Below are 10084 nucleotides of genomic sequence, written 5' to 3'. Positions count from 1 at the left end.
CTCTCAACCTACATATCCCTTCCTTTCCCTCCTCCCCCTCTTTCCCTTTCTCTTTATCTCTCTCCTTCACTTCTCCTTTCCCCCCTCCCTTCCCTTCCCTCTCCCCCCCTCTTCTCCCCCATTATCCAGCATCCCCGCATCTCTATCAGCATGTAATACCAGCCTCACCCAAGTTCCCATCTTTATCAGCTGGAAATAATCTTCTTCCCTCTTGGAATAAAAATGATAAGGTGCGTGAGCTGATAACAAAAGCTTTCTATAAACAACTGCCATCAGTTTCTAACTCTACGCCGTCTGAGTAGCATCTGTATCACCGCTACATATATATATATATATATATATATATATCCATCGCTATCTATCGTTTGTTTATTAGTTGGAACAGAAAGAAAATGGAGAGGAGGAACGTTGCCGCTGTGTTGTACAAAGCTCAGGATATGAGGCTGGTGAGTGGATATTTTTTTTTCCCGAGTAAGAAATGTTTGGATTTTTTTCTTTCTCTTTCTTTTTGTCTCTCTCTCCTTGTGTCTGGCTCTCTCTCTATCTCTCTCTTCTCTCTCTTTCTCTCTCTCTCTCTCTCTCTCTCTCTTGTTGTCTCTGTCTCTATTTCTTTCTCTTTATATTTCCTTTTTTGCACCCTCTGTTCTTACACACACGCACACGCACGCACACACACACACACACACACACACACACACACACACACACACACACACACACACACACACACACATACACACACGCACACACGCGCACACACACACACACACGCAGGCGCGCACACATATATATATTTATATATATACACATATATAAACATATATATACATTTATATATATATGTATATATATATATAAAACTTCATCAATCTATATTTGGCGAAACAAATAAAGAAAACATATATCTGCGAAGATGCCTGTGTAATATACAGCAATTAAAAAATGGCTTCTTGTAGAATATTACCTCCGTACAACAACCAATAAAAATCACAGGGAATCGTTATTAGAGCTTTAATCTGCCATGTGAGAAGCAAAACACGTGACCTTCTCTTCATTCCATTCACAGGAGGAGAGACCAATTCCTGAACCGAAGGCTGGAGGTAAGATAGTTGTTTTGATGTATGTGTGTATATATTAAATATGTGCATATGTGTGTAAACATTCATGCTCATTTATGTATGTATGCACGTAGATGATTATGTAGTCACACTCACGCAGATATATGTACGTGTGTGTGTGTGTGTGTGTGCGTAGACGCGTATGAGCTTATCTGCGCACGGGCATGTGACTAAAAATGTTTCTTAAAAAGGTGTTTCCTAACTTTACTTGAGGTGCTTCTCCATCAAGTAGCCAATTTAGTTAGGTAAGTCGCTGGTAAATCCTTAGTCAATATTCTCAAGAGCATTATCCTTCAAAAAGCATGTGACATCTAGACTTTACTTGAGCTTCGTTATATTGTAGTTTTTTTTTTCCCCTCGTATCGTGTTCACATTTTAGTTGTTTTTTTTTTCGTCTAATATGTATTTGTTCATCATTACTTAATAACGTTAAAGATCATACATTTTCACAGAAATCCTCATAACAACCGTCCCAGTAATGGCAATAGCATTAGTAATATCAACAACGTAAACAACAACAATACCACTTCCCATACAAAGAACAACAACAACAAGAACAATAATAAAACTCCAACAACAGAGATAAACACGATAAAAAAAAAAATACCCAACAGAGGTGCTCCTTCGAGTGGGCAGCGTGGGTATCTGTGGCTCTGACGTCCATTACTGGTGGAAGGGCAGGACGGGAAGATTCGTGGTGGAATCTCCCCTCGTCCTGGGCCACGAGACCTCGGCTGCGGTGGTCACGTGCGGGCCGAGGGTCAAGCATCTCCAGCCAGGTGAGTGGCTCGTGTAGTTTTTTATGGATTCTTTGGCATATATACATATATACATATACATATATATATATATATATATATTTATATATATATAACAATATATATATATCGTATATTACATATAAAGTATATATTATATACATTAAATATATATCATGTTATACATATATATATATATATATATATATATATATGAATATATAATATACATACATACATACATATGTATACTATATATATGTATATATGTATATGTATTTATATATGTATACATGTATGTGTGTATACACACACACCCACACATATATACATACACATATATATGTATATATATATATATATATATATATATATATATGTTTGTGTATGTGTGTGTGTATGTATATGTATATATATGTAAATGTATATAATTATATACATATAATTATCTCTTTATATATATAATATGTATGTATATGCGTATATATAAATATATACATACATATTTTCATGCATACAAACACACACGAAAGTGTACTTGTAACCTGTTTATGTAAATGAGTGAATAATTCTACAATGCAGGATATGTATATAAATGACGGTGAACTGCGATTCAAATAAAATATCTAAACAATTCATTACGTCTTTCATATTTAGATTTATTTTTATTTCACATTCATGAAATGGAATACAGTCGAACTTAATGTGATGTTATGGAGTGTAAGGAACGAAATTACCTTTTATTTCTAAAGTTTATTTTATTTCTAAAGTTATCTATTTCCCTGTTGAAACATCCATAAGAAGGTATGGATAATTGCGTGTAATGAGTAACATTATCATTTATTTGTTTCTATTTAAGTTCCTAAAAAAAAAAACATCAATATTGAAACTGTCAAAGATATTTCATAAATGTAATCTCAATGCTACTGTTGAATCCATCACAGGAAATCAAGTAAACTTTCCTCCGTACATATTCCAACACTATTCATAACTCGCGGTTCTGACCCCCCAACGACAAATTCAAGCGAATAATCCCCATATATATGTTTTCACCTGACTCCTTATTGATCCAATAGTAAACTCCACGTTATATATCAATAAAAAGCATGTTCCAAACACGTCAGACTTCCCTGCTCTCACCCAGGAGACCGAGTGGCCATCGAACCAGGCGTACCGTGTCGACGCTGCGAGCACTGCAAGGGCGGGCGTTATAACGTCTGTCCTGGCGTGGAGTTCTGTGCGACGCCCCCTGTTGATGGCACACTTACAGACTACTACGTTCACCCTGCTGATTTCTGCTTTAAGTAGGTGTGATTGTCCTTGTTGAATAGGGTTTTCTTTAACCGACATGGTGTATATGAATTAGGTTGAGGGGAGTATGTTAAATGTACTGTTTTTTTGTGAAAATTCATGTTCGTGGTGTGGTATAAGGTAGCTGTAAAGTCCGCCATGGTGGGGATGCGGTCGCCGAGGTGTCTGCTCTAGTGATTCAAGTGATGCCATAAAACCATTTTTACAAACATTATATATATATATATATATATATATATATATATATATATATATTGTGGGAACGTAGGTTAACAGGGTTGGAAAGTTTCGGAATTCAGATAAACATCCTTTAGTTTGTCCAAATGTTTATCTGCTGATTACTGAAATTACAAAGAAATAACATATAATAAAACTTACAAATTAATTAATTACACCTACATCAAAGAATAAACATAGAATTACATAAAAATATTATACATGTTCATAAGTAATAAATATATAACACTTAGTATAAACAATTTTAGTATTACAACAATATCAAATCAATGGTAATTATTTCATCTCACCGAAAATTGTGATTTCCGAACCCTCCTACTGGTTCATGAGGCTTATACTCATGAAATGGCTAGCGAACCTTGTGTTCGCTGCCTCAACAATGAGAAGCCTTATGCTTCTACAGTAAGACGTAACATTCGACAAAATGAGTCTTATACTCATTTATTAACAGCGAGCCTTACGCTCTCTGTTCCGAACGTCTTCCTTCGTGGAGCCTGTCTTCGCATCTGACCCACGTGTCACGTCCACGTCTCCCCTCCACGTATCGTGGTGTCCACCTTCCCCTCGGGTGAATACGAGTTTAAAATATTTTCCTTGACATGATATTAATTGTGACTAAAATTATATTAAATTAATGTATAATTATTTTAGTCTCATTGTCTATCTTTGTTCCATGAATTACAGTTACAAATACTGAGACGAGTAAATAGTAAATGTGTAATGATCTTAGCTGTGTTCCTTAAAAACCTTTTAGAATATAAATTATTATAATAATTATTAACTTTCTTTTATGCTAATACTTAATTTATTGCGCATTGTATGTTGTTGATGTAATCAAACACAAGTTGATTTTCTTAAATAAAAATGCGCTCTGACTCCCTTCTGTGACCATGAACTGTTATGGAAAATGGGATGTTATGATTTCGAGGGATAACTCGAGTAGTTTTCGTAAACTCTCTGGAGCTTTGTCTTTTCGTAAATAAACCGATATGTAGCATATATCTGGTCATTACATATATATACACACACACATAAATATATATATATATATATATATATACACATACATATGTATATGTGTGCGTGTGCGTGTGTGTGTGTGTGTGTGTGTGTGTGTGTGTGTGTGTGTGTGTGTGTGTGTGTGTGTGTGTGTGTGTGTGTGTGTGTGTGTGTATGTGTGTGTGTGTGCGTGTGTGTGTGTGTGTGTTTTTGAATTTCATTAATTGCATAATTCATTAACAGATATTAGTTTACCAGTCGGTATTCCTCCCTTCTTCAGTATGGATATATGTTAACCTCCACTAGAAACCAGAAAATATTCATTATTCATTCTCTCGGAATGAATAAATGCACAATATAACACGATAAAAAAAATCGGTATTTAATCAAGTGACGTAAAACGAAGGGGGAGGAGAGGGAAGAAAACAACTTGTCTTTACATAGATCAGCATATAATTGCGTCCCAGGTAATACAAAAATAAAACAGGGGTTTATTTGACAGCAGTGCACCCGCTATTATAACCAGTATCATAACATTGTTATCGTAGCTAAAAAAAAAAAAAATACACAAGATCGACATCCTCTTCGTCCATCTCCATAAACCCTTCATTCTTATTTTCTTTTCCTATTCTATTTTTTCATTCCACTCATCTCCTTTTTTCCCCAGTCCTTCCTCCCTTTCCTATAATTTTTTCCCTCTCTGTTCATTCTTTACCATTGTATTGGGTATCTCCTCCTACCTCCTACTTCCTCTTTTCTTCCTTCTTCTTGGTCTCCTCTTCCCCCTTCCACCCTCCTCCTTATTCCTCTTCTTTTTGACCACCCCTTCACTCTTCACCCTTACACTCTAAAACGCTCTCTTCTTCTTCCTCCTCCTATCTCTTTTTCCTTCCTACGTCCTCCTTCTCCTCTCTCTTTTCCCTTTCTTCTTCCTCTCCTCCTCCTCCTCTACCTGTTGCTCCTGTTCCTCCTCCTCCCCCCCTACCTGTTGTTTCTCATCCCCCTCCTCCTCTCTCTTTTCCCTTACTTCTTCCTCTCCTCCTCCTCCTCTACCTATTCCCCCTCCTCCTCTCTCTTTTCCCTTACTTCTTCCTCTCCTCCTCCTCCTCTACCTATTCCTCCTCCTCCTCCCTCTTTTCCCTATCTTCTTCTTCTCCTCCTCTTCCTCCTCTACATGTTCCTCCTCCTCCTCTACATGTTCCTCCTCCTCCTCCTCCTCCTCCTCTTCCCTTTCTCTTCTTCCTCCTCCTCCTCCTTCCTCCATTACGAGAACTGAGAGGCTTCCAAATTCAAGAATTCCAGAGCGTTGTCGAAAAGCAGCTGTTTCTTGATGGAGTCGGGAATGTCCGAATTCTCGATCAACTTCCCCGGATGGTGTTCGCCCAATGGGAAGGGGTAGTCGGAACCAAGAATCACGCGTCGGTCACCTATCACCTGTTTGAGGGGGGGGGGGGGGGAGAAAGAGGGGGGGGATGTTAGTGTTATTTGTGATTTTCTTTTCTTGTTCGTTTGTTTGTGGTTGCTGGGTTTTGTTATTTTCTGTTGACATAATCACTGTTAATGTTTTTTTGTTTTTTTTTGTCATTGTTGGTATGATTGTAATTATTGCTACTATCATTATCATTACCATTACAGAATGTACTATTAACAGGCAAATATTACTATATAGCACAACGAAATTGAATTATAATATACGGTATTCCATCAGGTATTGTCTTAACCTCAATCATGTTCTGCAAATTATAGCAAATTCCAATTCATATGAAATTGATTAACATAACAAAAACAACAAAATTTAATTCACACAATAGCGTCTGATAATGGGAGACACCGGCAACCCATCCCTTAAGCTAAGAAAAGTGGCACTACCTTAAAATATAATCAAATAATAACAATACACAACGAAAGGAAATCAACCCCATAAAACAAAAAAAAACTAACAAAACAAACAACAAAAAAAACACAAATTATATAAAATAAACCCTTAAACACAAAAAAGTGACTGCGAAACACACCTGCAGCACGAGCTTCAGAGCGTCAGGGTCGTGAACCAAGCTGTCGCACCAGAATTTCCCGAGGAAGGAGCGCGGCGCCGTGGCACACGCCGTGGCACACAGGTCGGGCCGGACGTCGTACCCGTGTTGGATGCGACCCACGGTGTAGGGGAACGACCCGCCGCCGTGGGCAAAGCAGACCTTCAGACGTGGGAACTGTTGGGGGGAGGGGGGGGAAGAGGGAGGGAAGGGGGGAGGTTGGTGAGTTATCTTTCCTGTTCTTTGGTTTTCGTTCTTTGTCTCGGTCTCTCTTCTCTTTCACTTTCTTTTGTTTTTTATCCTATTCTCTTTATCTCTCTCTCTCTCTCTCTCTCTCTCTCTCTCTCTCTCTCTCTCTCTCTCTCTCTCTCTCTCTCTCTCTCTCTCTCTCTCTCTCTCTAACACACACACACACACACACACACACACACACACACACACACACACACACACACACACACACACAAACCCTTTCTCTATCTCACTCTCACTCACCCTCCATCTTTTACACACACGTCGATCTCCCCTTTACCTGCTCCAAGACATTGCCCATAAGCATGCAGCAGATGGCAGTGGCGGTCTCAGCTGGCATCCCGACGAGCCACGGCAACCAGTACTTCGATTGCCGTCCTCCCATCTGCATGTCCCAAGGGTGGACGAACACTGACAGACCTGAGGGGGAGGTTAGGGAAAAGGAAAATAATTATATGTGATGATGATGATGATGATGATGATGATGATGATGATGATGATGATGATGATGATGATGATGATGATGATGATGATGATGATGATGATGATGATGATAATAATAATTGTAATTGTAATTGTAATTCTAATTGTAATTGTAATTGTAATAGTAATAATAATAATAATAATAATAATAATAATAATAATAATAATAATAATAATAATAATAATAATAATAATAACAATAACAACAATAATAATAATAATAATCGGTTTGGTGAATCTCATGCGGCCGGGAGCTGAAAATATACACCTTGACCTGACACCGTCCTAGACAGACGTGCAAGTCGGCTGTTGGCCTTAACGGTAATTCTGCTCCTTTCTGGCATATCATATTCATTTAAGCTACTACAAGTGCTGTGCAGTGACGACTCCGTGATTTTCAGTGAATACCATAGTGTCGGTGGGAGTGTGCGCGTGCGTTTTAAAATCTCATAGCCTTATTTGTATCTTACATTCATTTCAAAAGTACATATGCGTATATACCTATATACAGATTATATGCACAAGAACTACATACGCATAACCATGCACATCCACACCCATACTATGAATATGATGATAATAATAATGATGATGCTGGTAATAGTTGTGATAAAAATATTTAACTGAATAATAGAGGAGGAGGAGGAGGAGTTGGAGAAGATGGAGGAGGTGAAGAGGGAGGAGATGGAGGATGTGGAAGGGGAGGAAGAGGAAGAGGAAGAGGAAGAGGAAGAGGAAGAGGAGGAGGAGGAGGAGGAAGAGGAGGAGGAGGAGGAAGAGGAGGAGGAGGAAGAGGAGGAGGAGGAAGGGGAATGGGAGGGAGAGAAGGTGGAGGGGGGAGGGGGAAGGGAAGGGGGAGTGGGAGGAGGAGGAGGAGGAGGAGGAGGAGGAGTAGGAAGAGGAGGTGGAGGGGGGAGGAAGAGGAGGAGGAAGGGGAGGAAGAGGAAGAGGAAGAGGAGGTGGAGGGGGAGGAGGAGCAGGAGGTGAAGGAGGAGGAGGAGGAGGAGAAGGAGGAGGAGAAGGAGGAGGAGGAGGAGGAAGAGGAGGTGGAGGGGGGAGGAAGAGGAGGAGGAAGGGGAGGAAGAGGAAGAGAAAGAGGAGGTAGAGGGGGAGGAGGAGCAGGAGGTGAAGGAGGAGGAGGGGGAGGAGGAGGTGGAGGAGGAGGAGGAGGAGGAGGAGGAGGAGGAGGAGGAGGAGGAGGAGGTGGAGGGGGAGAAGGAGGAAGAGGAGGTGGAGGGGAAGGCGGAGGAGGAAGAGTAGGTGGAGGGGGGAAGAAGAGGAGGAGGAGGAGGAGGAGGAGGAGGAGGAGGAGGAGGAGGTGGTGGAGAAAAAGGTAGAAGTCAAAGATGAAGGCAATGACGAAAACAAAGAAGGAGAAGGATAAGATATGCAAATAAACAAAACATACACAATTTTCTCTTTCACACACGCACACACACACACCACGCATACAACAACAACAAAAAATGCAACAAAGAAAAAATCCAGAAAAAAAGAAAAACATCTCTCTTAAAGAAAAATCCCCCGACCATTATTCTTCCTGTGGAGCCTAATCTCCACGAAGAACAAACTTGCACGATTTGACAGCAACTCGTTCGTTCTCGAGCTTACGGATCTTAAAATAGGCTCGTCATCTTCCACACAAGTTCTGCTTCGCCTATTTTTCTGATTTTCGTATTCATTGACGTTGGGGTTTTATAAGTTTTTTTTGTTTGTTTGTTTGTTTCCGTTTGTTTTTACATTTAGGAAAAAAGGTTTGGGCAGCATTCAGTCTTAAAATAAGTTCGTCATCCTCAACACAGGACGCTGTTATACATGAAATTTGCTTTATAAATTTTACTGTTTTCGTATTTATTGACATTGGGTTTGAATCATAGTTTGTTTTGATTTTTACTTTTACATTTATAAAAAAAAGGGTAAACACAGCTATTCGGGTTTCAAGAGGTGGAGTTTTAAATCATATATTTTTTTTTATTCTTTCTTTTTTTACATTTACGAAAAGGGTCAAGATAACCTTCAGTTTTAAAATAGGTTCGTTTTCTGCTTTCGTGTGTTTTGCTGTAGATATTTCAAAAAGATGGAATTATAATTCATGATTTACTTTTGTTTATTCATTATTTTTATAATTTATTTACTTTATTTTTTACCCAAAATAATCTATACACGTTACCCCACCACTAGACTTCCAAAATAAGCAAAATAAGCAAAGTAAGCAAACTACAAATACAAACTAGCGCTGAGAACCTACAATGTATATCTTACGTAAAAGGATCAATACGTAATAAACAAAAATGCCGCTGATTACAATAGAAGACATTTATATGTATGCAAGTATGTATGTATGTATGTGTATGTGTGTATATATATATGCATACATATATATACATATATATATGTATGTATGTATATATGTATATATACATGTATGCATATACATATATATACGCATATATACATACATACATACATACATACATACATACATACATACATACACACACACACACATACATATATACATAATATATATGTGTGTGTGTGTGTGTGTGTGTGTGTGTGTGTGTGTGTGTGTGTGTGTGTGTGTGTGTGTGTGTGTGTGTGTGTGTGTATATAAATAAATATATATATATATATATATATATATATATATATGTAAATATATATATGTAAATATATATGTAAATATATATTTTTCTTTCTCCTCCTCCTCTTTCCATCCCCCTCTCTCCCTCTCCACTTACCAAGATCCTCGCACGTCTTCCACACCGGCTGGAGTTCCTTGGCGTCGAGATTCCACTCGTTGACGTGCGACCCGATCTGTATGCCGGGGAAGCGTAGGTCACCCTTGAGTCTCTTTAGCTCCTCGACGGCGAGTTCGGGGGCCTGCATGGGC

The 10084-nt window shown here is 38.7% G+C and overlaps 2 protein-coding genes across 2 annotated transcripts in view; one reads left to right on the top strand and one right to left on the bottom strand.

Moving 5' to 3' along the window:
• The first annotated feature begins 392 nt into the window (after positions 1 to 392).
• The window catches only part of LOC125031870 (sorbitol dehydrogenase-like), a 19262-nt gene continuing 9570 nt past the window's right edge, over positions 393 to 10084 (top strand). Inside the window, exons 1-4 of the mRNA XM_047622859.1 lie at positions 393 to 446; positions 1067 to 1100; positions 1733 to 1897; positions 3021 to 3180. Coding sequence (XP_047478815.1) covers positions 393 to 446; positions 1067 to 1100; positions 1733 to 1897; positions 3021 to 3180 — 413 coding nt within the window. The remainder of the gene's footprint in view (positions 447 to 1066; positions 1101 to 1732; positions 1898 to 3020; positions 3181 to 10084) is intronic.
• The window catches only part of LOC125031869 (2-amino-3-carboxymuconate-6-semialdehyde decarboxylase-like), a 9251-nt gene continuing 4756 nt past the window's right edge, over positions 5590 to 10084 (bottom strand). Inside the window, 4 exon segments of the mRNA XM_047622858.1 lie at positions 5590 to 5857; positions 6439 to 6633; positions 6989 to 7128; positions 9933 to 10084. The exon segment at positions 9933 to 10084 is cut by the window's right edge and continues 69 nt beyond it. Of these exon segments, the coding sequence (XP_047478814.1) occupies positions 5687 to 5857; positions 6439 to 6633; positions 6989 to 7128; positions 9933 to 10084 (658 nt within the window). The 3' untranslated portion in view covers positions 5590 to 5686.

Source organism: Penaeus chinensis, chromosome 13, assembly GCF_019202785.1.
Source record: "Penaeus chinensis breed Huanghai No. 1 chromosome 13, ASM1920278v2, whole genome shotgun sequence".
In the NCBI taxonomy this organism is placed as follows: Eukaryota; Metazoa; Arthropoda; class Malacostraca; order Decapoda; family Penaeidae; genus Penaeus; species Penaeus chinensis.
This window is presented reverse-complemented; position numbering and strand designations above follow the sequence as displayed.